Below are 26,770 nucleotides of genomic sequence, written 5' to 3'. Positions count from 1 at the left end.
AGCAGGTCAGGACTGGCCTGAGCCGGGGTGGGGGCGGAGGGGGTGATGGGGAAGGGGGGACCAAGGCCTCCGGACAGGGGCCTTGAGTGCACTCCATTTCCAACAGACAAGTCCCGGGTGCCAGGGGAGGGAAGGAGGGCCTCGGGGTGTGCGGGCGGGCGGAGGGCTCCACAGGGAGGCCCGTGTGGGGAGGCCGGGGCGGAATCAGGCTGTGCGGGAGGCGGCCCGGAAGGCGGGGCCCGAACAGCTGCCCGGGGCGGGGCCGGTTTATAGCAGCCGCCCGGGTGCCGGCCACACTGGAACCACCCACCGAGCCACCGCGCAGCATGCTCCCTGCCCTGCTCCTCCTGCCCGGCCTCCTGGGGGCCGCCCTGGCCGGCCCCGTGCAGGGCTCCCCGGAGTGCACCCGGGGCTCTGCCGCCTGGTGCCGGGACCTGCAGGCCGCAGCCCGGTGCGGCGCCCTGGGGCACTGCCGGAGCGCCGTCTGGAGCAAGCCCAGCGCCAGGACCCTGCCCTGCGACGTCTGCCTGGACGTGGTGGCTGCCGCCGGCAACGGCGCGAACCCCAACACCACCGACGCCGAGGTCCTGGCGCTGGTGACCAAGACCTGCGAGTGGCTTCCCGTCCAGGACGCTTCGGCCAGATGCAAGGAGATGGTGGACGCCCACGGCCCGGCCGTCCTCAGCATGCTGGGGGGGCCCCCGGGCAGCGCCCCCCCGCAGGTGTGCACCGCACTCACCCTCTGCCGGCCGCTGCAGAGCCTCCCGGCGGCCACCCCGGGGCCGCTCTCCGAGGAGGACACGTCCGAGCTGGCCGCCCCCTTCATGGCCAACGGGCCGCTCAGCTTCCACCTCCCGCCCATCCCTGAGGACCCCGTGTGCCGGGACTGCGTCGGGCTGGTCGCCCGGCTCCAGGAGGCCGTGGGCTCCAACGTGTCGGCGCTGGCGGACGCGGTGACGCGGGAGCAGTGCCGCTCCCTGGGGCCCGGCCTGGCGCTCGTCTGCAGGGACTACATGCAGCGGTTCCTGGGCCCCGGGGACCACATGCTGAGGCTGGTGCTGCCGGAGGAGACCTGCGAGAGGGGCGGCTTCTGCGAGGCGCTGCCCGGGCCGGCCGAGCCCGCCGCCCCCGCGCTGGGGCCGCTGTCCGCGGGGCGGGGGCCGGAGGCGCAGATGCAGGCCGGCCTGACCTGCGACGTGTGCCTGCAGGTGATCCACGAGCTGGACCGGTGGCTGGACTCCAACAGCACCGAGGCCCTCATCAGCCAGGCGCTGGAGCGCGTGTGCGGTGTGATGCCCGCCTCCATCGCCCAGCAGTGCGTCACCATGGTGGACGCCTACAGCCCCTCGCTGGTGGAGTTCGTGACCCGGGTGCCCCCCGAGAAGGTGTGCAGGGCCGTCCGGCTCTGCGGCGGCGAGGGCGGCGGCCGGCGGCGGCGGCGGCACGCCCGGCCGCTCCTGGGGCCCCGCGCCACCCTGCTGCCGCCCCTGCTGGACCGGGACAACCAGGGCAGCTTCTGCAACGGCTGCAAGCGGCTGCTGGGCGTGTCCTCCCGCAACCTGGAGCGCAAGAGCACCAGGCGCGGCATCCTGCAGGCCTTCAAGGGCGGCTGCCGCATCCTGCCGCTGCCCTACATGATCCAGTGCAACCGCTTCGTGGACGAGTATGAGCCCGTGCTCTTCTCCACGCTCTCCGAGGTGATGGACCCCGCCCTGCTGTGCGCCAAGGTGGGCGCCTGCCACGCGCCCCGCGCCCCGCTGCTGGGCACCGACCAGTGCGTGCTGGGCCCCAGCTTCTGGTGCGCCAGCCCCGAGGCCGCCCAGATGTGCGACGCCCTGGAGCACTGCCAGCGCTTCATGTGGAAGATGAGGCCCTTCAACTCCGGGGAGCCCGAGTGCCCCCCCAGGGCGGCCCCCGCACCCTGAGCCCCGGGGGGACTGCCCTCCAGCTTCCCGGCCGGGGACCGAGGCGCGGGGAGGAGGCGGGCCGGGAGCAGGCCGAGGCGCCCATCCCCGTCCTCACCGACCACGATGCCGTGGCTCTGCCCTGTAAGTCTCCCCCAGACCGGGACAAGCTGCCGGGCCCGGCCCCGCCCCGGCCACCGGCCCCGCAGCCCCCGTCGCTGTGCTGGGCGGACAGCGGGCCCGTCGCGGCCGGTGGTGCCCGCTCCGCACCCTGCTGATGGACGCCTGGCTGGGAGCCCGGCTGGCTGAGCGGGAGCAGGGGAGGGGGCGGGGCAGAGGGGCCATCACAGGAGGGCCCGTCCCTCTTGTCCAACAGCTGGGGGCGGGGCTGTGTCTCCTCCACGGCCACCCCCCACTGCTCAGGCCAGCGCTTCTCGTCCCGGGGTCCTTGGGGTGGGGGGGGGGTGTCTCGAAGGTGTGTGAGGTGTGTCTGTGGGCCATTCTGGGGAGGAGGCTGGACTCTGCATCTCCCAGGGGTGCCGGGCTCCCCAGTCCTCCCCCCGCCTCAGCCCACGGGCCCCCAGACACCCCGCCGCCCCGGTCCCAGGCAGGGGAAGCCTGCACTGCCCTACGAGGAGAGGAAAGCGTGCCGGGTCTGGGGTGGCTTCTGGGCTGGGAGCCTTTCGGTGATGAGCAAATCCTCCCCCCGTCGGAGCCTCAGTGTCCGGTCTGTAGAACAGGGGGATCAGACACGTCTTGTGAGGATGGTGACACAATCCAAGGAGTTTCTCCCACAGGGACCACACCGGTCCGTCCGCCGGGCCCCACCCCCGGCTCAGGTCCCGGAGAGTCTGGCTGTGCAGGCGCGGAATAAACGGAGCTTCTCCCAACGCCGCCTGCCGCGTCCTCATTCCGGCAGGCCTGCTCCCGCCCCCATCGCCCTCTCTGCCTCCCGGTGTCCCCTCCTGCGGGAAGCCCTCCTGGACTGGCTTAGCCACCCGATGTTTCTCCCTGTGCTGCATCGCCATCGGTCTCCTGTACCCCCACCCCTGGGGACAGCATGGGGGAGACCCCGCTGTCTCTCCAGCCCACACAGGGGCTCAGACCTTTGTGTGTCCCGGAGGCCTGGCCGGTGACGCCCAGCAGCTGCCTTCAGACAAACGCTGTGGAACAGAGAGGTGCCAGCCCGGTAGGCAGGCCCTGAGCGGGTGCTCTTTGCCCAGAGGCTACGCCTGAGCCCTTAGTAACCGGCCCAGGCCCGACCACTGGCCCAGGACACGGACGAGCTGGGCCTGAGTTTCTGGGCTCCTCGGTGCTGGTTCACCTAGCTGGACTGGGGCCGGGGCAGCCCTGTGAGGACTGTCCAGGGCTGCGGGCCACGCTGCCCCCAACCCGAGGCCCAGATGTGGCCATGGATAGCGGCTCTGCATCCAATTCCACCACACGGTATCTGGGGATTTGAGGGCTTGCAAACGGGGTGGGGGTGGGGGGAAGAGCTGTGTGCAAACCACGGCCCCCAGGGCTGGCCCACGCCCCCAGGACTGGCCCACGGCCCCCAGGGCTGGCCCACGGCCCCAGGGCTGGCCCACGGCCCCCCGGGCTGGCCCACGGCCCCCAGGGCTGGCCCACGGCCCCCAGGGCTGGCCCACGGCCCCAGGGCTGGCCCAGAGGCTGTCCACCTGCCAGCAGTGTCCCCTCTCTGTGAGAGACGGGCTGCAGCCGCTCCTCTGACCTGGCGGGGAGGGTGGGGGACGCCTGCAGACAGCCGTGTGACGGTGCTCCCTGGGCTGTCACTAGTCCCGCGCGGCCGGCCTGTGAGAGGCCGGGGTGCCACCACAGCTCCCCGGGGACCCGCCCACACAGCAATGAGATGCCGTCCGGACCCTCCGCCCTGAGCTCACCCCCTCCCCAAACCAGGCGCCCCGGGCTGGGCGGGTCCCCGTGTGCCCCTTCCCTCCGTCCGCCCCCCAAGACTGGGCGCCAGGGACAACTGAGGGGAAGCTCAGCCGAGGCGCCCGGGTGTCTGTCCTCCAAGGACAGTGACAACGGCCCCAGCGGAGGCTCCCCACAGGGCCCGGCGGGCACTGCCCGGAGCTCCGCTGGACTCACGCCTCGCCCTCCACACCCCCGGGAGGAAGACCCCGCGGTCCTCCCCCTTCACAGCTCAGACACAGACCAGAGAGGCTCAGTGCCTGGCCCCAGGCCACACAGCCAGCGGGGGACGGAGCCAAGAGTCCAGCCCTGCGTGTCGGACCCTCACACCCACCGTACCCAAGAGGCTGGAGTTCCAGTCCCAACTCCCCCACCTGTGACCTGGGCCTCGGGATTCTCATTCCTGAAATTCCTCCAGGGGCCTCTGGCCTCCGGAAGAGCGGGGTCCTCGCCAACGGTGACGAGGAGGAGGAGGAGGAGGAGGAGGAGGAGGAGGAGGAGGAGGACGACGACAACGAGGAGCGTGGGAGAGGCGAGCCGTCTCTCCATGGTCCAACCATACTGACTTCCTCTGAGTCTAGCAAATCTCCCTCCTAATCAGCACCTGGGGCTTCGGGGGGAGACACAGCCGGCTCCCCTCCCCGCGCAGCGACCCCCTTAGCCTCTCTCGCTGCTTGTCGTTTCCCTCCTCCAATTCCTTCCAGGTCAGAGGCCGGGGCGGAGGCCGAGGCCAGGAGGGGGCGGCAGGGACGCGGGAGCCCTGGAAGGGCCCCATGCAGCTGTGTGCAGCGGACGGAGGGCCAGCAGCGCCTCCCAGACTGGGGGCTCACGATGTCCCATCTCCCCAAACCCTCAGGCTCAGGGGAGCCGGGGCGAGCGCTGGGCACACACACTCGTGTGCAGAGACATTCTGCGGAGTCTTAATCCACCGCAGCCCGCGGCGGGGGACGGGACAGCCGCGCCTCCTCTGTCCTCCGCCTCCGGCTTCTCGCCCACAGCCCCCGCTCCGGTCCCGCTGTGGGAGCACTCTGTACACCGGCCGGGCGCGGGGACAGGCCGGCACAGGCCTCCCGCCTCCCGCGGCCGCCTGCCCTCGGAAGCCGGGACGGCTCTCTGGCTCTCGCCCGGCCCAGGAGGGCCTGGGGTGGCTCCGGCAGGTGCCGCCATCGGGAGGGGCCTGGTGTTAGGGAGCCGCACGTTTGGGCTGTGGGAGGGACCGGGAGTTTCGCCCCTCCCAGACCGGCTCTGCAGGCCGGCCCAGGAGGGAGCCGGGCCGCCCACCGGCTGCCTGTCAGCTGTCCCCCACATCCATCTGCGGAGAGGAGAGAAGGTGTGCGCGCTGCCCGCAGCCAGACCGGCCGGCCCGGGGGCTGCACAGCCAGCAGCCGCTCCCCGGCAGCCGGGGGGGACGGGGCATGGCTGGAGCGGGCGGCTGGCAGCTGCGGGGGATTTGGGTTTGGCAGAAGGTGGAATGAGGACGGATGGAGGCAGCCGGGAGGTCACACACAGCCCTCGGAATCCTGCCCCACGCGGGCCCTGCCTGCACCTGCCCACGCACCCCCAGCCCAGCCCCAGGGGCCAAGGTCAGGGAAGGAGGGGCAGTCCCTCCCTCCCGCCGATCCTGCACCCACAGGGACGGACGGCAGCCTGCTGGACAGGGGAGCCGGTGTGCGGGGGCGGGACCTCCGGCCTTCCCTGCACGCGCCTCTCCCTGCTCCCTGCTGGGGCCCTCCCGGGAGGCATTCCCGCCCCCCTCCCCAGGGAGAGGGGCCCGCCCGGGGGAAGGGCTGCTACCACGCACCCTCTCCGAGCCTCAGCTCCAGGCCGCGCGGGGAGACAGAGCCGTCCGCGGGCCACCTGTGCACGGGCCAGGACCTCCCCTGTCCCCCTGAACTGCATGAGAGTGACCCTGTGCTGCGTAAGCCACTGCGTTTATGGCAATTTGTTCCAGCAGCAGAGAGAGGAAACAAAAGAACGCCCCAGCTCCAGCCTGGCTCTTCACCCGGGGTCCCTTCCCCTCTGCACTGCCCTTCTCTGCCTGGTGAACTCCTATGCATCCTGCAGAACCCAATTCCATGGTCCCCCTTTGGGGTCCTGTCCCAGCGTGTCCTGGGGTAGGCCTGGCACCCCATCCCCGGGCTCAGCTGTGCTCCACACACGCCCCGGGGGGCGCCCCCCGGACTCCGTCCTCCCGTCTGGCGTGATGGTGACGATGCAATTTACAACACCTCCAGCCGGGGTCCTGACCTCAGCCATCTGTCGTTTTAAATTAAATCCTGATTAAATAGACTCAAACCCTGAGAGCATGTGTGTCGGCACCTCTCTCACTCCCTGTCTGCTCCGAGGCCTGTTTAAATCGAACGCCGTCTCCATGGCGATGCAGGCGCACACAGTGAGGCGCTGGCGGGGCACGCAGCCGGCGGAAGCCACCGGGACATTCAAGGTCGCGGGCTGCGGGGGGAGGGGCCCCCGGCCCCCCGAGCGGCCTTTCACTCACGCGGTCACCTTCGCGGCCAGCTGCGCGTCTGCGTCCGGCTCCGGGCGCCGTGGAGCCGGAGCGGAAACCAGCCCCATCGCCGCGGGGCCGGGGAAGAGTGGGGCCGGGGGGAGTGGGGCCGGGGGAAGTGGGGCCGGGGGGAGTGGGGCCGGTGGATGGAGTAGGGCCGGGGGGATGGAGTGGGGCCGGGGGGATGGAGTGGGGCCGGGGGGATGGAGTGGGGCCGGGGGGATGGAGTGGGGCCGGGGGGAGTGGGGCCGGGGGGAGTGGGGCCGGGGAGAGTGAGGCCGGGGGGAGTGGGGCTGGGGGGAGTGGGGCCGGGGGGAGTGGGGCCGGGGGGAGTGGGGCCGGGGGGAGTGGGGCCGGGGGGAGTGGGCCCAGCAGAGAGCGGTCCCCAGAGGAAGTGTGATGAGTAATGAACACGGGCTATGCCCGCACCAGGCCGGGAGCCAGGGGAGCGGGCGAGAGCCACGCTGCAGCCGTCTGGCCCTGAGATCACTGTCCAGAGCAGTCGGGCCCCGCAGCCCAGCCGGAGGCAGCGCTGCCCCAGCAAGGCCGGCTTTCCTCCTGAGAAGCCAGCGGTCTGCGAGGGCCACCGTACATCGGCTCCCCACGGTGCTCGCCCTGGGACAGGGAGAAGGCGAGCGACTCGCCTGCAGAGCTCAGCATGCGGAGGAGGGCGCCAGGGGCAGGCAAGGTGTCAGAGAGGGGGAGGCAGGCATTCTCCGATCAGGGGAGAACACAGACGCTGCGCTGGGTCTGACCACACGGGCCTGGCAGCAGCAAGAAGGGAAGCCGGCCCTGGCCCGGCGGCTCAGGGGCCGGAGCATCGTCCGTGCTCCAAAGGTTGTGGGTTCGATGCCCGGTCAGGGCAAGTGTGGGATGCAAACTGTCAATATTGATGTTCCTCTCTCTCTTCCTTCCTCTCTCTAAAAATCAATAGAAACATCCTCGAGTGCGGGTGAGAGGGAAAAGAGAAGATAAACAGTCATTGCACCCAGCGGGGGGCGGGGGGCGGGGTATTTTCTGGAAATGAGTGATGCTCCTGCCAGCGTTGCTAATAAAGGAGAAGAAGCGTCTGCACACAGAGACACGGAGAGAGAGGAACATGGGAAATTAGAATCTGTTGGTTTGCTCGGAGAAAAGCTAAATTTAGACGGTGCGCTGTTCCAGGGACGTGTCATGTTCTCTCCCTGGGTGCTCACGGCCCCACATGGGGTGTTTATCCCCTTCGTGGGGAAGGAGACTGAGGCTCTGGGGAGAAGGAGCCCCGCTAGGGTCAGGGTCAGGGTCAGGGTCAGGGTCAGGGTCAGGGTCAGGCTCCCACAGCCTGCTTCTGACGAATCCTGAGCCCGAAGCCCATCAACAAGGAGTGCAGGTCCCCAGGCCACGCGGCTGGCCCAGGTCAGTCCCCACCCCGCCTCAGCTCCCACGAGAACCGCAGCCAAGTCTAACCACACCCGACGCCGTCATGCAGGACAGGCCACACCGGAAGGACCGTGCGCCATTCCGACCGCGTTCCAGGTCGGCTCACTTCCCGGCTCACTGAGAGGAGGAGCTGCCGGGGCCCGGCCCTCGGATCCTCCGCCCCCAGACGCCGGCACGCAGGAGTGGGGTGACCACGGGGCTCAGGACCCACTCGGGGGGAGACAGGACGCCAGGGTCTCTGTCCACTCTGCAGCCAGGGGACCCATCCTCGGACACCCACCTCCGGGGACCCCCTGCCCGGCCGGCGGGGCTCCGTGGTTGCACACGGACCTGAACCGGGTCAGGGTTCCCGGTCAGGGCACAGGCCCGGGTTGTGGGCTCCATCCCCATGTGGGGCAGCAGGAGGCAGCCGGTCCATGACTCTCCCTCATCACTGATGTTTCTATCGCTCCCTCTCCCTCCTCTCTGAAACCAATAAAAAACACACCTATTTTTTTTTTTAAAGGGGGGCCCCACCCCAGGCGATTCCCTGCCACCGAGCCTGGAGCACAGCCTCACAGTGCGGCCAGGAGGACAGAGCGCGCTCACACCGCGTCCACTCCTGTCCCAACAACAAACCGCCTGACCCCCCCACCCCAGGGGCCGCCCGAGAGGGTCCCCCAGCCGGGCCCCTCCTGGTGGGCGAGCTGCTTCAGGCTCAGTGACAACCACCGGGTCATAAATTCCCGACCCAGCGGAGCAGGCCCGGCTCCAGTAACCCCAGCAAGAACCTGTGGCCAGGAGCCCTCGTGCTAACGGCCGGGCCAGAGCCGAAAGCCACCGGCTCCCGGGCTGGCACCCCCGGCGTTCGGCCGGCGTCCGGCCGGCGGCCGCAGGGCCGTGTGTGGGTGTCAAACAGAAGCAGCGGTGAGTAGTCCTCAGGCACCACGTCTGAGAACCAAGATGGTTCCGTGAGGAAGGGGAGCGGTGTGGCCGTGGCGGACACAGTCCCTGCCCGGGGACCGGTGGCCCCCGGGGGCCTGGCGCCTTGGGGAGCAGATGTAAACTGAGGGTGCGAGCCTCCCGACCGCACCCCTCGAGCCGCCTGCCACTTGGCCCCCAGCCACGTGTCAGAATCTCCCGCCCGGTCCCCGTCTGCCCAGCCTTCCTGCTGAGCCTGGGGGAAGGCAGCCGCCGACACCAAGGCCGTCGGCGGGGGCTGGACCCCAGGAGCTGCGCCCGGAGCTCGGAGCCAGGGAGCGGTACCGCCCTGGGTTCCCACCACGAACCCGGCCTCGGAGGGCGGGCAGGGAGACACCGGGAGCACCGAGGAGCCAGCCCGCGGTTCCAGCTGCCGTCCCCCAGGCTGTGCGCCCCGCGGCCGCGCCCCTCTGCTCCCCGCTCCCCCATTCGCCTTTTCCAGGGGAAGACGGGCCGCCGGCCGCCCACACGCAGGCTGCACCCCTTTGAGATGCCAGGAGGAAGGACGCCCTCGGCTGACTTACCGCCACAGAGAACTTTCCAGCACCTTCTCCGCGTCGGCGTGGTAGTACTTGGTGAGGATCAGGATCACCTGCAGGGGCGACAGGCAGAGGCAGGAATCAGTGGGTGCCCAGGGAAGGATCAATGACCCCCCGGGCTGGGGTCGCGGGTATCGGCTGCCCCCCCCCAGCCGGCACCCCCAGGCTCGGCCGCCTGCACTCGGGACACAGCCAGGAGCTGGTGCGGGCCCTGACCCCTCACTCCTGCCCTCCGAATGGCATCCCGGTCCTAGGAGGCCGCCCAATAGCTGCCCCTCAGCAGGAACAATTCACACCCAGCCCTGGACAGCCCCCAGCTGAGGGCAAAGGGCCCGCCAGGCGGTCCCAGGGTGATACAGGAAGCGGGGGCTCGGCCCCCTGGCACCTTGGAGAACCCGGACACCGGCCGCTGCAGCTGCAGGGGCTGCCCCGGGCCCAGCGCAGGCCAGCAGGGGGCCGTCAGGACTCCCCGGAACGGCCGGTGCTGAGGGCAGAGCCCGGGACAGCGGGTTGGGGGGGGCAAGCCAGGCAGCCAGATGGCCAGGGCCAGGCCAAAGGTCACCACACTGTGCACACATAACATCCATGTGTGTGCACAAGCACACACAGAGAGCACATGCACGCACATGCATGTGCAACGAGCACACATGCAGCACACACATACACATGCACACACAAAGAGCACGTGCATGAGTGAGCACACACATAAGGCATACACATACACACACACATGCACATGCACACACAGCACACACACATTCACACACACACACTCTCTCTCTTCATTGTTAAAACCATTCCCCCCACCTGGGCCCTGCCTGGGCCCTGTCACCGCAGGCCTGTGCAACGCACTGCTGATAGGAATGAAAACATGCGTGTTCGAGAGCACCCGAGTTCTCCCAAACAGACACAGAGCAGCGAGGACAGGAGGATTTGCCTGGGGGGGGGGGGGCGGTCACAGCCGCCCCCGGGTACCTGCCAGCCGCTGCATTGCCCTGCCCTTCAAATCTCCTTTCACTACTGCCCCTGGGCCCCTCCTAACACTCCGTTGCCATGGGAACCCGGGAGGCACAGTGGGAGCACTCAGCCTGGCTGATGTGGGGTCCCCGGAGCAGGGTGTCTCGCCCGGCGTGGCAGCCCGCGGGCTGGTGCTGCGAGCGGGGAGGTGAGCGGGTGTCACCGAGGAGACAGCGAGGATTAAAACCACGCTCCGAGGCGGCCCTGCTGCTGGGAGCAGAGCGGGTCCCTCCGCCCGCCCCCAGCCCAGGCCCGGAGCTCTGCAGAGGGAGGCCAAGCCAGAGTGGCCGCTGGCAGGGACCCGGGTCCATCAGCAGTGAATCCTCACCGCGTGCTGGCCAGGCACCGCCTCAGGCTCCCTCCCGGCACACAGGGCGGGGCTCCTCCCTCTGGGCACGGCTTCTGCCCAAGGGGCCTGGGTAATTCACCGAGCAGGACCGCGGGCCCCCCCCCCCCCCCCCCCGCTCCGCTGCGTGGCTGCCCCCTCCCGCCCTCCCTTCTAAGCTCCAGCCATTCCAGGCCTCGCAAAGCTGCTCCTCACCTGGGCCCCCGCCCCAACCCCACGCTACTTCCCACTCCACTCTCAGACCTCAGTCTAACTGACACCGCCTCCAGGAAGCCTCCAAGACCCGCCCCTGGTTCCTGTCCCTTCCCCTCACCCCACCTGTCCCTGTCCGCCAGCGCACCCACTGACTCCCTGTCCCCCACTGACCCCGTCCCCCACTGACTCCCTGTCCCCCACTGACCCCCTGTCCGCCAGCGCACCCACTGACTCCCTGTCCCCCACTGACTCCCTGTCCGCCAGCGCACCCACTGACTCCCTGTCCCCCACTGACTCCCTGTCCCCCACTGACCCCCTGTCCCCCACTGACTCCCTGTCCCCCACTGACTCCCTGTCCCCCACTGACTCCCTGTCCCCTACTGACTCCCTGTCCCCCACTGAACCCCTGTCCCCCACTGACTCCCTGTCCCCCACTGACTCCCTGTCTGCCAGCGCACCCACTGACTCCCTGTCCCCCACTGACCCCGTCCCCCACTGACTCCCTGTCCCCCACTGACTCCCTGTCCCCACTGACTCTCCACTGACCCCCTGCCCCCCTCTGACTCCCTGTCCCCCACTGACTCCCTGTCCCCTACTGACTCCCTGTCCCCCACTGACCCCGTCCCCCACTGACTGCCTGTCCCCCACTGACCCTCTGTCCCCCACTGACTCCCTGTCCCCCAATGACTCCCTGTCCCCCAATGACTCTCTGTCCCCCACTGACTGCCTGTCCCCCACTGACTGCCTGTCCCCCACTGACCCCGTCCCCCACTGACTCCCTTTCCCCCACTGACCCCCTGTCCCCCACTGACTGCCTGTCCCCCACTGACTCCCTGTCCCCCAATGACTCCCTGTCCCCCACTGACTCCCTGTCCCCCAATGACTGCCTGTCCCCCACTGACTCCCGTCCCCCACTGACTCCCTCCCCAGGTCCCACCACGGGAAATTCAAGGGCCCCGCCCAGCCCCTCCCTCCACCAGGCCTCTCAGAGGCAGGGACGGGGTGTAAAAGCAGAGAGAGCGCGGAGCTCCGGAGGCCCGTCAAGCCCGGCAGCCGCAGATGCCCTGGGAGCGCGGTGGCTGTGGGAGCGGCCGCACACAGCGAGTCTGACCAGAGAGCGTGGCTGTAACGGGGTGAGGGGCCGGGAAAACAGCATCGCTCCCCTGTCTCATAGCAGACCGACCGCGTTCTGATTTCACCTCCGCGCCTCCAACAGCCACCGCAGCCGGTTACTGATGGAGCAGCAGGCCCTCCCCGGGAGGCGGCCTCACCGGGGCGGCTCCGGCAGTGACGGCGACGGACACGCTGACGGGTCCCCGCCACACGACAGGCAGCACACGACGTACCGGCACCTCCTGGGATGGCTGATCCCGGTTTCAAACCAGAACCCGCCCCCCAGGGCCCAGGGCCCACAGCCTCCCCGCCCGTCTGCCGCCACAGAGCCACATGCTCGCGTCTTCCAGGAATCCCCTTTGGAACGACGAGGCTGTCCCATCGGCACAGAGGAGCTGGGGACAGAGACGAGGCCGGAGAAGAGAGAGGGAGGCTGGGGGAGGCCAAGGTGTGGGCCACAGCAGCCCTGAGCCGTGGCCCTGGGCCAGACCGGCCGGCCGGCACCCCGAAGGCCAGTCTCAGGGCTGCGGGTCGCATGCTGGCTCAGGTAGAGGTCTGGGGGGCACACTGAGCTCAGGGTCACAGACCGATTCCTCGTCCCCTGAGCGCCGGAGAAAAGGACGGGAGGTCCTGTCCCTGTGTCTGGACCCACCCCTTAGCCATTTGGGGTGCAAGCCAACCTCCGGGGCGGAGGCCTCGGGCCTCCCTGGGCCCCTTCCTCCATAAAAACATTAACGGTGACAGCTTAGGGTTGCACTGGTAGAGGGAAGAACGTATTCCTGTTGTGTACCAAGTGGTTTCCTTGACCTAGAAATTTATTTTTCTTCTCATCTTAAAGGAAATTAAAACATTTTTGTGGGGCCCTGAATGCCTTGTGGGCCCTGGCGTGGAGCCTGTGTCTGCCGGAGCCACGGACCCCACAGTCTCCCACAGCCCCCCACCGCCCCCCACTCTGGATGGGCCTGCGGTCAGTCCCCCACACCCTCTGGCTCCTGGCTCTCCAATGCAGGTGGTCGGGACGCCCTCCCTCCCCCAGAGCAGTGGCTTTGACACTGTCCTGTAGGGGGCGCTGCTGAGAAGCTCAGGGTCACACAGGCCCTGCAGCGCAGTCTGCGCCCTGTCAGGGTTTGCCGGCCAGTCTCTGGGCCAGTAAGCCCTTCCCGTCCCCTGGGGGGCGAGCAGAAAATCAGCTCCACTCTCTCGGGGTCCTGACGGGTGTGGGTCTCGCAGGGGGCGCCTGGTCTCGGGGCCCCGCTGGGCCGTGGGGCCCGGGGACAGCCTGGAGCGCCGCCCGGGACCTCACTGTGCAGCCGGCAACGTCGCCCAGAGGCAGGAGGAGGACGGTGCTGCCCTCCCCGGAGCAAAAGCCACAGGAGTGTCGGCGCCAGACCCTGCCTGGCAGTGAGGTCTGAGGACCACGCCCGCCACCCCCACTCAGCTCCTGTCCGCGCCCGGCTGCGGAACCCGCACCTTAGAAAACCCCGGCTTCCCGATGGCAGGACCCCCGCCAGCTCCTCCCGGCCGTGAGCGGGGAATCCACCGGGAGCTCACTCCCTCCCAGACGCGGGGAGGCTGGAGGGCTGCCAGCTACTCAGCTTCTGAGCAAAGCCAGGCTGGGAGCGCGGCCCGCCCGGAGGACCCGCCCTGTGAAGCCCAGCCGTGGGCTCGGGGAGAGCCGCACCGGGAGCCGCCCTCCTCGCCCAGCCGGCCTGGGGGAGGCTCCCGCGGAGCCCGAACCCCTGCCTCTGAGCACAGGGACCGCGGCCCCGTGGGCCCTCACCTGGGCTGTCAGTCACACGGGCAGCCATGACCCTGCGGCCTCAGATCCTGACCCCGAGGGAGCTGTCCCCGTGGCGCCTGCAGAGACGGCCTCCGGGCACCCTGGTGCTCACGGCCGTGGAAGTGGCCTCGTCTAGAATACGCGGTGTGGGGCCTGTGATGGCAGGTGTCTGCTCCGCCCACCCCATCCCGCCCGGGCGGGCTGGGCAGCAGGAGGGAGAGGCAGCCACTGGCCAGGAGGGTCCAGGCCCGGAGAGGCAGACCGTCACAGCCGGGCCTTCAGGCCGGAGCACTGGCAGGAGGCGTTTGGAATGACACCCGGCGGTTTCCAAGAGCACTGTCCCCGGCTGTCCTCCCGGGTCCCCTCGGCGCCTGCGGAGGCGTCTGCGTGAGCCGGGGCCGCTGCGTCCAAACGGGCTCTGCCCGTGCTGGGGCGGGCACGGAACACTGCCCTCTCTCCCGCCTTGGGCATCCCACCCGTCAGCGGGACCCCACAGCACCCGCCTCCCGTGGCGAGAGGCGGCTGGGTGGGGAGACTAATAGCTGGCTCCTCATTCCCACGTCACCGCCGTCCCGCATCCCGGCCGGCGGGCCTCGGAGCTTGCAAACCGCATGTGACGGGGAGCTCCCCACCTGCCACAGCTGAACCTGTGTCCCTGCAAACCCACCAGCAGAGGACTAACCTCAGCCCACGTGAGGTTTCTAAAGGATCCTGATTGTCAAAGCAGTCCCCGGGGGAGATGGCTCCTGCTCGAATCTGCCGTCCCCGGCCCAGCCCCTCAGCCTCCCTCCCCGGCGCAGGGTCAGAGGGCGACGGAATCCCGGCTGGCGGCACGCTCCGCCGCGCCTGTGGGTGACTGACACGCCGACTGATCCAGATCGATGACACGGACGGAGCATCGAGCAGATCTGCCCCGAGGCTCCCTGCCTGCCTGCCCGCCGCGGCCAAGGGCCATAAAAAGCCGCGTGCGTCCTCGGCGGAGCGTGAGGCAGGAGGGATGTGAGCCTCTCACGGAGCCGTCGCAGACCCTGCGAACCGGCGGGCAGGCCTCGGCTCCTTCCCGGCCGCCGCTGACAGCGGCGTGGGGGCGGGCCTGCGGGGGGCAGTGGGCACAGGCCTGGCACCTGGGGCTCTGCCAGCAGCGGGGAAGGGGGGCACCCACACACGTGCTCCACAATACAGCCTAGCCAGGCGAGGAGCGACCGGTATTGCACCAGAGACGTGCGTTCCGTTCAAGGTCACGGTCACCAGCCAGCGGGTTTCGTTTCCAAATAAAGAAACGTGACCCTGGGGCCTCTGAGTGTTTCCGCTTGGCCCGGCATTCCCACTGAAAGCTCCCAGCCACAGTGCTCCGGGGACTCCACATCGCGGCCGCCGCCTCCGCGGGGCGGGGCTCCTCCGCGAAGGCCAGCCCTGGCCCCGGGGAGAGGAAGCAGGCCCCCCCCCCCCCCCCCAGCCTCTTCCCCTCGATGGTCCCACCAAGTCTGGAGGCGGAAGGCGGAGCGCAGGCCTAAGTATGAAATAACGAATTCCTAATCCCTCAGGAGCCGTGACGGGAGCTGACATCGCCATGGAAACCAGGGGAGTGGCCTGAGGTTCTCCAGGACAGAGGGAGCCTCTTTAGATGGATGCACTGCAGGCTGGAACCGTGAGCGACGGGCTCCCCACGGGGCACAGGCAGCCCCCGGGGCACAAGGCAGTCCATGGGACAGGTGGGGGCACAGGCAACCTGAGGGGACAGGGACTTGGAAGCCTATCTGGCTGGCATCCACCCACCATGTGGGGACATCCTGCTTCTGTAAACGCAGGGATGCCCTCGGAATCCGCAGTTGGCACACACGTGGCACAACCCCCCACACCTCTTCAGGAGCGCAGCAGGATGATCAGGGGCACCGTGGACCTTCGGTTATGGGGCCGTGCCAACTCTGCAGGACGTATCTGCACACATCCACTGCGTACCTGGCACTGGGGCAGCCTCGGAGGGGGCAGATGAGGATGGCTCCCTTCACCACAAGGCCCAGCAGAGCCTACCCTCCCCCCCAACCCCCCCCCAGCTGACCGGCTCAGGGCAGCACCTGGAGCCGAGACACCAGCGGACGACAGGAGAGGGGACTGGGCCGGACAGAGGTGACGGAAGAAGTGACGGGTAGTTATGCCCGGGGCGGGCACCCCGTGCAGGGAGTGAGGGGAAGGCCGCAGCCAGGGCCCAGCCAGCGGGGCGGCACGGATGGACACGGGACCTGTCCGCTCCCCAGAGGAGCCGCAGGCCCGGTGCCGGTGGGTAGCGGCTGGCGTGCCGGGGAGCCGAGACGCAGCCCCCCTCGTCGGCCACGCGGGCGTGCGCGCAGGGAAACAGCGCGTGCGATGACGGGCCAGCTCATTTCCTGCGATGGTGCTGATGTGTAATCTTTCCATAAAAAATTAATCAGCCGCGCTGCCAAGGACCCTCATTCTAAACCGTTTTCCATTCTCAGCCTCGTTAGGACTAATTACCGGGGACTGTCACGCGAGCTCCCCGCTGGACGGCTGCCTCCCAACACAACTTCCCCTCCCGGCCCCCACCCCCCCGCCCCCATTCCCCCCCCCCGCCCCCGCCCCCGCCAACCTGCGGCCTGGAGAAGGCATCTCAGGGCGCAATGCTCACCCGCCCACCCACCCCACCCCACCCCCCCGCCCCGGGCCCGTGCATCTACACAAGGGAACCCCAGCACTTCCCAGCCCCGCTGGTGCCGCACGGCTCCGGCTGGTGGTCAGGGACTGGCGGCCCAGCCCATTAGAAGCTGGTGGCCCCCAGGGAGGCTTGTGCCCGTTGTGGGCACCGTGTCCCAGCCCTGCCTGGGGGATGGTCAATGTCCTGGGCAGCCAGCGCGGGCGGGCACACCACACACTCCACGTGGGGATGACCTGCTGACACAGGTCACGCACTAGCCCAGCACCTTGGAGGAGGAGGAGGGGGAGGAGAAAGAGGAGGAAGAGGAGAAGCAGGAGGGGGGGAGGAGGATCTCGACTCCACAGAAGAAACAGCAGCTCAGACTCGGGGTTCACTTGCGTTTGGCCAGTTTCTTTCTAAAAGCAGCTTCCAGGAACAAGAGTGACACTTTTAAAGCCACGTGGGTGCACGCTGTGGCTCATGCACAAAACCGAGGGCGGGGGCTCATGGGCAGCCTCCCTGGGGGCAGCCGCGGGGGGAGCAGGCTGGGCGGGCCCCAGCCTGGAGGGCGCCCGTCTATTACGGCCAGGACGCCTCGCCGCCCGCCTGCGAGGGGCACGGCGGGGACAGCCCCAGAGGCAGGCCCACATTGGGGACGTGAGATTGTTTCACCCCAAATCGCGTCTCACATCTGTTCGCTCACAGCCCTGCCTGGGCACAGGCTGTCCCCTCTGCCCCGCCACTCCTCCCCAGCCCACGGTCACAGAGCCCTCCGGGCGGTCAGGGGTCAGCTCCAGGGGAAGCCATGAGCCCCCCCGCCTTCCAGGGGAGGGGCCGCCCGCCCTGGCTCCGCCCAGGCTGCCCTTTGGCACTGCCACCAGCCGTGTCCTGGGCGCTTGGAGGTCCTGGAGGCTGGAGCATGAAAGCTGGATGCCGGTCATTAGCATTCGCCCTGCGGCCTCGCTTCCTCCCCCTACGCCTGTGTGTGGAGGTCAGCTAATGAGAGCCTTGTCTGCCAGCAGCCCGCCTCCCCCCCACTCCCCCCCCCCAGTCCCCCCAGCTCCCCCCAGCTCCCCCTGCCCCGCGCCCGCTCCGCTGCTCTGTCTCCTGCTGCTCCCCAGCAAGCGGGGCTATTTTTACCTCCACAAAGCCCTGCTGCTCCTGATCACCGCCTCCCGGGTCATAACAGCGGGAGAGGGATGCTGCCAGCGCAGGGCCCAGTGTGGCTCCGCGCCCTCCTCCCGCCCTCCCCAACCCGCCCTCCGGGGGTGCTGCTAATTGGACCACAGCCGTGGGCCTTCCTTTCCCAGGGCAGCCTGCGGACCCGGGCCTGCTCTGGGTGAGGGAGACGTGGGGAGCAGCCAGACTGCGCTCCCAGGCCTGGCCCAGCCTCTCCCGGAGGAAGCGCAGCCGCGAGCATCGTCAGGGCCGCGGGCTCCGCGGTGGTGCCCGAGGCCTCGGGGGCCGCCTCCCCGTGTCCTCTGTCCAGCGGAGGACACGGCGGGGGAGGGCTCTGGAAGAGGCTGACGGAAATGCTGCAAGGAGACCAGTGAGCTCCGAGCCACCAGGGGCCCGGGGCCAGGCTGGACCCCGGGGGACGGGCGGGGGGAGTCACAGGGCAGGGGCGGAACGCAGAGCCGGGGCCCAAGAGCTGCCCTGGTCCTCAAAGTGAAGGACACCACCCATCCCTGAGAGGGAGACGCACAGCTCCAGTGCCCGACCCCGCCTTCCCTCAGCCTCGTCCCGCTGGAAGGGGAGCAGGAGAGCCTCCAGCCTCGGGGGTCGGGGGCCACGATGACCCAGGGCCAGCAGCCCTCCTGCGGTGACGTTCGGGCCGTGTCACCTCGCCTCTCGGGGCCTCAGTCTCCTTCTCCGTGGAACGGGAATGATGCCACAGCAACAACAGCGTGCTTACGCGGGGAGAACACCCTGCGCCCTGCAGCAAACGGCGGGCAGATGGATGGGGTTTAATATCGGGTCGATGGCAGGGACAGTAAAACGGTAATTAGCCAGCTCGTGGGGCGTTCGTTAAAATAATGAAACACCGCGAGGACTCGTTAGCACGCCTGCCAGTGTTTAGCGCCGGCGGTTACCCGGTGAGTTACCGCGGCGGCTGTCCTCACGGTTACCGCCCGCTGCTTCCCGGGATCTTTGCCAGGGCGACGCTCCCCCCCGCACACACCCCTGCTCGACCCTCACGGCAGGAGCCGCGTGGCCCCACCGTGACCACGGAAGCCAGCCCCGCCCGAGGCTGGCCCGGGTGGCCGGCTGCCGTCCCCAGGCTGAAGGGCTGTTGGTCTCAGTCCGGTTGACCTGATTGCAATCCTGGCCACAACCGTGCCCACAGCATCGCGTGGAATCCACTCGGAAGGAAAACAAACTCATTCCCACTCATTCAATGATGCTCTGAGAGCGGTTGGCAAAGGCTGCAGACAGACCGGGGCCAAGGGAGGGAGGAGGGGGGTTCAGGCTGGCGGAGGACAGGAAGGTGGTCTGCAGAGGCTTTGGAGTTCAGATTACCAGCACTGAGCGCCGGCCTGGGCCTCATTGCTGCTGCCCATTCGCCCGATGTTACGAACCTCCCAGCCCGGGGCACCCCCTTCCCGCCCAGGTGGGGAAGTGAAGGACCCCCAGGCCTAAGGAGCCTGCAGCACCCCAAGGTGCAGGCACCTGGGTGCCCTGGTCACGCCTGCAGGAGATCCGCCCACAGGGACCCCTGGTTGGGCTGCTCCATGAACAACAAAACAAGCATGTACAGTGTTAAGCCGTTCATCGTGGGGAGGGGGCTTTTGTTACGCAGCGAGCCTCTCCTGACTGATACAGATTGTGCAGCAGAGTTATCTGTGCAGAGACGTGCTAAGACTGTCCCCACCCAGAGGGGTATGTCCTGAGGCCGGGGGCGGCTGACACCCTGAACCCAGAGGGGGGTGAAAGGGAAAGTCAGGTTTTTTTTTTGGGGGGGGGGGGGTGAAGGGGGTGAAGAGGCTCCAGGGCCCCAGCTCGGGGTTCATCCAAAGGAGCCCAGGGCTTCTCCACAATCCCAGAACTGTGCACAAAACAGGACAGCTGAACGTGTATACAGTGAAATGTGTGTTCCTGTCACACGTGATCCTGTTTGGACACAAAGGAAGATCAGGGTAGAGGAAGCACTGCTAACAGCTAGCGCGCACGTTGTAAGCTGTCACATCCCCAGGGTGGCATTGCCACCAACACCCTCTCGCTGGGAGACGGTGACCCAGTGCCTCGCCAGAACGAGGCCAGCGTGGGTCTCCCCTGCTCCAGGACTCAGCGGCCACACCGCGCCTGTGCCACGTGCCGGGGAACCCCGCCCCGGGGCCTCCACGCGCTCGCCCGCCCTTTTCACCCACGTCGGGCGCCGTGTCCCACGTGATGGGTGCGTGTCCCACCCCCTCTGCCTCGTGGACATCCCTCGACGCCCCGGGGGGGGGGGGGGTCAGGAGGAGGAACCGGGTCTGGTGAGATCCTCAGCGTGTGCCTTGGGTCAGGGGATGCCCTCCAGCGCCCTCCCCTCCCCCAGGGCTGGCTCCCCCTCTCTGCCCAGCCCCGTCCAGGCCCGCAGACACCGGGGCAAGAGGTGGCAGGGGCGGGGCGGCACGCTGGGCCAGCCCGGGGGCCATGTCATCTGGAGATGTCAGGGCCAGTGTTGACAAATCAGGATGCCCACACCGTCTCCATGGCGCTCGGCTCCTAAGACTAGGCTGCCAGCACGTGGTGGGCGCTCCCTGACCAGCGGCCAGTATCCTCACAGCCCATTAGCGGTCAGGGACTGCCCAGCTCAGGCACATAATTTTTTTTTAATTTGGTAATTTCTAGTTTTTTTAAATATATTTTGATATTTTTTTACATAGAGGAAGAGGAAAGAGAGTTAGAAACATCAACCATCTGCTTCCTGCACACTCCCCACTGGGGATGTGCCCACAACCAAGGTACATGCCCTTGACTGGAATCGAACCCGGGACCCTTCAGCCCGCAGGCTGACGCTCTATCCACTGAGCCACACCGGCTAGGGCCATAATTTTACATGAAACTTTATAGGGGCCCCCGCATTACCGGCTCCGGCACCCTGCTCCTCATGCTTCCCCTGCTGCTCACGCCGTGGCCTGCAGGCAAGGTTTGTGCCAGCCGCTCGGGCGGCGCGGGGGGCATGAGGGCCACGACTGCAGCCACGGCTCAGGAGTGAGGAGACCCAGCCCCGGTCCTGCGTCCTGCCAGCCCCTTCGCCGGAGGAAGCTGTCAGACAAACACGGCCCCCCCCCCCCCCAGCCATGCGCCTCCGGGCGCTGCGGACACCGTGCCTGGCTCCGCCCCAGGCCCCGCGCCCGGGCACAGCCCCAGGCAGGCTGGAGGGAGCGCAGCCAGTCCCGCAGCTGCCTGCCGCCCCCCGCTGGGGATTAATTAAATGGCTGCCAACTGCGATGGAGGCAGCACATAAATATCTTTAAATTAATTCTTAAAGAATAAATGAGGGTGTTAACATTTTATGTGCTCGCTGAGGGATGGGGCAGCAGCAGCGTGTGCTACAGAGAGAGGGGTGGACTGGGGGCCCCGGGCCCCGGGGCCAGCCCCCCTCAGCCCTGCTGGCAGCCCGGGGCCTGTTCCCCCACCGGTGGGCGGGACTGTGAGCTCTGCACAGACGGGGTGAGACATCCCAGCACACTGCTGTGCATCCTCGTCATTCATTCCCTCCTTCATTCCCTCACTCGTTCCTTCATTCGCTCATTCATTCATTCGCTCATTCATTCATTCGCTCATTCATTCATTCAACCTCCATGCTCAGTGCACCTGCCGGACGTCAGGCTCTGGGCCTCAGCCAGTGAGCCCCAAATCCCACAAGGACCCACCACAAGGTGACAGGGACCCATCACACGGAGACGGCGTGTGCAGGGGCCCGGCAGCCGAAGCCGGGGGCGCTCGCGGGCAAGGGGAGGGTGTGCGCAGGGACGCAGCACGGGCGGTGCAGGCACAGGAGAGAGCCCGCTCCCTCCCACAGCCCAGGCGACGGGCGGGAAGGCGGGAAGGTGGCAGGGCCAGCTCACGGTGGCCACGTGAACCCGCTGGGAAGCGTGGGCGCCACTAGTCACGCTGGGACCCCTGCTCTCCTTTCAGGTTTTAAAACTATTTTTAAAAAATATTTTTTATTGATTTTTACAGAGAGGAAGGGAGAGGGATGGAGAGTTAGAAACATCGATGAGAAAGAAACATCGATCAGCTGCCTCCTGCACACCCCCCACTGGGGATGTGCCCGCAACCAAGGCACCTGCCCTTGACAGGAATCGAACCTGGGACCCTTCAGTCCGCAGGTCGACGCTCTATCCACTGAGCCAAACTGGTTTTGGCTCCTACCCTGTTTCCCAGAAAATAAGACAGTGTCTTATATTAATTTTTGCTCCCAAAGATGCGCTGGGTCTTATTTTCAGGGCATGTCTTATTTTTCCATGAAGAAGAATACGGTGCACATTTATTGTTAAATGAAAATAAAGGAAATTTATTACCTGTATACGGTACGGTTGTTGTCAACACAAACCAAACTGTGAATCCTACAGTATCAAGAATTTACTCATTTATTCAATGACAACCATGTCATCATCTTCTGGAACATCATCATAACAATCAATTCCTGAATTTCCTGGTGAATTTCTTGTGACTCCATTTCTTTCAGAATCAGTGGACCAAATCTCTCATGTTTAGCCTAAGGGTGGGGAGGGGCTTATTTTCGGGAGATGCCTTATATTTCACTCAGAAGGAAACCTGTAAGTAGGTCTTATTTTCGGAGGATGTCTTATTTTCGGGGAAACACGGTATCAGGTTTTAGACCCGCAGCCATTCCCTGCAGCCAAGGCACCACGCTGGCCCCGTCAGCCCAGGTGTGAGGCCCGCAGGGGCGGCCACGTCCTCAGGTCCGGACCCCTTACCTCCTGGACGGCCTGCCTACCGCCCCCCACGCCCCCGGCCAGCCTGACCTCCCGCAGAGCCACCAACAGGCAGGTCTCCTCCCGCCCAGGGCTCTGAACTTGGCGCCCCCTTCCGCCTCTGCCTGAACTTCCGTCAGGTGTCATGTTCCAGAAAGCCTCCCCTGGCAGCTCCTGCCTCCTCCCGCCCCTCCTTCCTCACGCTGTCCCCCCCACACACACACTATTGTCCCCAGCTCAGGTCTCTGCCCCGGCTGCACGCGCAGGAGGCAGGGCGCCCTCATCGGGCTGTGTGCTGCCCTCGCCCCTCAGGCCTGGAAGCGAATGGATGCATCGTCCTGCGGCTCTGGGGGGACGTGTGCCCACGGGTCCTTGGGCCAGGACGGGGCCAGCGGGGCTCCCGATGGGAAGCGCTGGAGCTCTCAAACCGAGGCCGCCTGCCCCTCCCCAGGCCCGGCTTTCCCCACCTCCTGCCTCTGCCCAGCCCGCCTCTGCGTCTCCCCCGATCCTCACGCCCGCGGCCCGGGAGGTGCGGCGCCCACTGCTCAGGCGGAAGCCGGGCTCAGCGTGGCGACGGGCCTGTCCCCCGCCCCAGGCTCTTTCTGGCTGGCCGGCCGGCCCTGAGCCCGCAGACGCCTTGGGTTGCAGGCCGCGTCTGGGCACTGCTGGCGCGGGCTCCTCAGGTGACCCCACAGAGACCGGGGGGACATCCCGGGCCCGAGGCACCCCAGCTCGGGGGGACAGCCCCTCACCCCCCCGCTCACGGGGCCCGGGCCCGGCCACGGCCTGCAGCGCCTCCCGCCGTGCTGACGGGACAGGGCCGTCCGGGCTCTGACCCTGGCGCAGTCAGAGGAGGCGGGCTCAGAGCGGAGTCACGCCACCGCCTGCCAGCCCAGAGGCCGGCAAACTCCTCAGTCCCAGAGCCGAATGCCAACAGTACGACTGAAATTTCTTTTGAGAGCCACATTTTTTAAACTTAAACTTCTCGCCAACACAGGTTTGGCTCAGTGGATAGAGCGTCGGCCTGTGGACTAAAAGGTCCCGGGTTCGATTCCGGTCAAGGGCATGTACCTTGGTTGCGGGCGCATCCCCAGTAGGGGGTGTGCAGGAGGCAGCTGGTCGATGTTTCTCTCTCATCGACGTTTCTAACTCTCTATCCCTCTCCCTTCCTCTCTGTAATAAATCGATAAAAAATATATATATATATTTAAAAAGATATCTCAGAAATCTCAGAATCTAGAAAGAAATTTATTTTAAAAAACCAAAAACTTAAACTTCTTCTAACGCCACTTCTTCAAAACAGACTCGCCCAGGCCGTGGTGTTCTGTGGAAGAGCCACACTCAGGGGGCCGAAGAGCCGCCTGTGGCTCGCAGGCCACAGTTGGCCGACCGCTGTGCTAGACACACTGTGTGCTCCCTTCAGCCAGCTGAGCCGGGAATTCACAGGGAGCTGGGCGGGGCCTCGGAAGCTGGGTTTCTTCCCTGGGAGGTGGGAGGGCCCAGCCTCAGGGGCTGTCATGTCTGCACCTGACAGCACACAGAGCCGGGCTCCAGGTGAACATGCCACAGCCAGAGACGGAAGCTTCCACAGGCTGCAAGTGCGGAGCCAGCCCCGCCACCAGGGGGCAGAGCCGAGACGTGTGCCAATCCCGCTGAGGCCGGCTCAGGCCCAGCCTGGCCTCCAGCCCCGGCGGCACCACCAGCTCCCCTGCTGCTCCCAGAAAAGCCTCCCCGCCCCCAGGGGGCCTGGACAGGCGCTCCGGCCGCGCTGGGCCTCAGCCTCCGTGTATGAGAACCGGGCTGACGGGCGCCCGAGAGGGGGTGGGGGGAGACAGAGATGGAGGAGGGCGGTGTGCGCGAGGGAGAAGTCTGCTGAGAGCCAGGCCTGGAAATCCTGCCTCGCCGGCCCCTATGCACCCACCGGCCACCCACCCGCCACCATGGCACCTACCCTCCACCATCCATGGCACCTACCCGCCACCATCCATGGCACCTACCCGCCGCCATCCATGGCACCTACCCGCCACCATCCATGGCACCTACCCTCCACCATACATGGCACCTACCCGCCGCCATCCATGGCACCTACCCTCCACCATCCATGGCACCTACCCGCCACCACCCACCCGCCACCCATGGCACCTACCCGCCACCACCCACCCACCCACCACCCATGGCACCTACCCGCCACCATCCACCCACCCACCACCCATGGCACCTACCCGCCACCATCCACCCACCCACCACCCATGGCACCTACCCGCCACCATCCACCCACCACCCATGGCACCTACCCGCCACCACCCACCCACCTACCACCCATGGCACCTACCCGCCACCATCCACCCACCCACCACCCATGGCACCTACCCGCCACCATCCACCCACCCACCACCCATGGCACCTACCCGCCACCACCCACCCACCACCCATGGCACCTACCCGCCACCATCCACCCACCACCCATGGCACCTATCCTCACCATCCACCCACCCACCACCCATGGCACCTACCCGCCACCATCCACCACCCACCACCCATGGCACCTACCCGCCACCATCCACCCACCACCCATGGCACCTACCCTCCACCATCCACCCACCCACCACCCATGGCACCTACCCGCCACCATCCACCCACCCCCCACCCATGGCACCTACCCGCCACCATCCACCCGCCACCCATGGCACCTACCCGCCACCATCCACCCACCCACCACCCATGGCACCTACCCGCCACCACCCACCCGCCACCCATGGCACCTACCCGCCACCATCCACCCACCACCCATGGCACCTACCCGCCACCATCCACCCACCCACCACCCATGGCACCTACCCCGCCACCATCCACCCGCCACCCATGGCACCTACCCGCCACCATCCACCCACCCACCACCCATGGCACCTACCCGCCACCATCCACCCACCACCCATGGCACCTACCCGCCACCATCCACCCACCACCCATGGCACCTATCCTCCACCATCCACCCACCCACCACCCATGGCACCTACCCGCCACCATCCACCCACCCACCACCCATGGCACCTACCCGCCACCATCCACCCACCACCCATGGCACCTATCCTCCACCATCCACCCACCCACCACCCATGGCACCTACCCGCCACCATCCACCCACCCACCACCCATGGCCCCTACCCGCCACCATCCACCCGCCACCCATGGCACCTACCCGCCACCATCCACCCACCACCCATGGCACCTACCCGCCACCATCCACCCACCACCCATGGCACCTACCCGCCACCATCCACCCACCACCCATGGCACCTACCCGCCACCATCCACCCACCCTCCACCCATGGCACCTACCCGCCACCACCCACCCACCCACCACCCATGGCACCTACCCACCACCACCCACCCGCCATCCATGGCACCTACCCACCACCACCCACCCGCCACCCATGGCACCTACCCACCACCACCCACCCGCCACCCATGGCACCTACCCGCCACCCACCCACCACCCATGGCACCTACCCTCCACCATCCACCCACCACCCATGGCACCTACACGCCACCATCCACCCACCACCCATGGCACCTACCTGCCACCACCCACCACCCATGGCACCTACCCGCCGCCACCCACCCGCCACCCATGGCACCAACCCACCACCACCCACCCGCCACCCATGGCACCTACCCTCCACCATCCATGGCACCTACCCGCCACCACCCACCCGCCACCCATGGCACCTACCCTCCACCATCCATGGCACCTACCCGCCACCACCCACCCACCACCCATGGCACCTACCCTCCACCATCCATGGCACCTACCCGCCACCACCCACCCACCACCCATGGCACCAACCCTCCACCACCCACCCACCACCCATGGCACCTACCCTCCACCACCCACCCACCCACCACCCATGGCACCTACCCGCCACCACCCACCCACCACCCATGGCACCTACCCGCCACCACCCACCCACCACCCATGGCACCAACCCTCCACCACGCACCCACCACCCATGGCACCTACCCTCCACCACCCACCCACCACCCATGGCACCTACCCTCCACCACCCACCCACCCACCACCCATGGCACCTACCCGCCACCACCCACCCACCACCCATGGCACCTACCCGCCACCATCCACCCACCACCCATGGCACCTACCCGCCACCACCCACCCGCCACCCATGGCACCTACCCGCCACCATCCACCCACCCACCACCCATGGCACCTACCCACCACCCACCCACCACCCATGGCACCTACCCGCCACCACCCACCACCCATGGCACCTACCCGCCACCCACCCACCACCCATGGCACCTACCCGCCACCCACCCACCATCCATGGCACCTACCCTCCACCCACCCACCACCCATGGCACCTACCCGCCACCGCCCACCCGCCACCCATGGCACCTACCCTCCACCACCCACCCACCACCCATGGCACCTACCCGCCACCATCCACCCGCCACCCA

General features: G+C 67.4%; 2 protein-coding genes across 2 annotated transcripts in view; one reads left to right on the top strand and one right to left on the bottom strand.

Moving 5' to 3' along the window:
• Positions 1-26,770, bottom strand: part of LOC118719714 (VPS10 domain-containing receptor SorCS2-like) — a gene marked incomplete at its 3' end in the record, with an annotated part of 156,071 nt that overhangs the window by 85,283 nt on the left and 44,018 nt on the right. Inside the window, exon 3 of the mRNA XM_036439450.2 lies at positions 9,246-9,313. Within this exon, the coding sequence (XP_036295343.2) occupies positions 9,246-9,313 (68 nt within the window). The remainder of the gene's footprint in view (positions 1-9,245; positions 9,314-26,770) is intronic.
• PSAPL1 (prosaposin like 1) lies at positions 276-2,791 on the top strand. Its single transcript, XM_036439454.2, has one exon. The coding sequence runs from the start codon at positions 327-329 to the stop codon at positions 1,923-1,925; it is 1,599 nt and encodes a 532-aa protein (XP_036295347.1). The 5' UTR covers positions 276-326; the 3' UTR covers positions 1,926-2,791.

The sequence above is a fragment of the Pipistrellus kuhlii genome, unplaced genomic scaffold (genome assembly GCF_014108245.1).
Source record: "Pipistrellus kuhlii isolate mPipKuh1 unplaced genomic scaffold, mPipKuh1.p scaffold_m20_p_154, whole genome shotgun sequence".
NCBI lineage: Eukaryota > Metazoa > Chordata > Mammalia > Chiroptera > Vespertilionidae > Pipistrellus > Pipistrellus kuhlii.
This window is presented reverse-complemented; position numbering and strand designations above follow the sequence as displayed.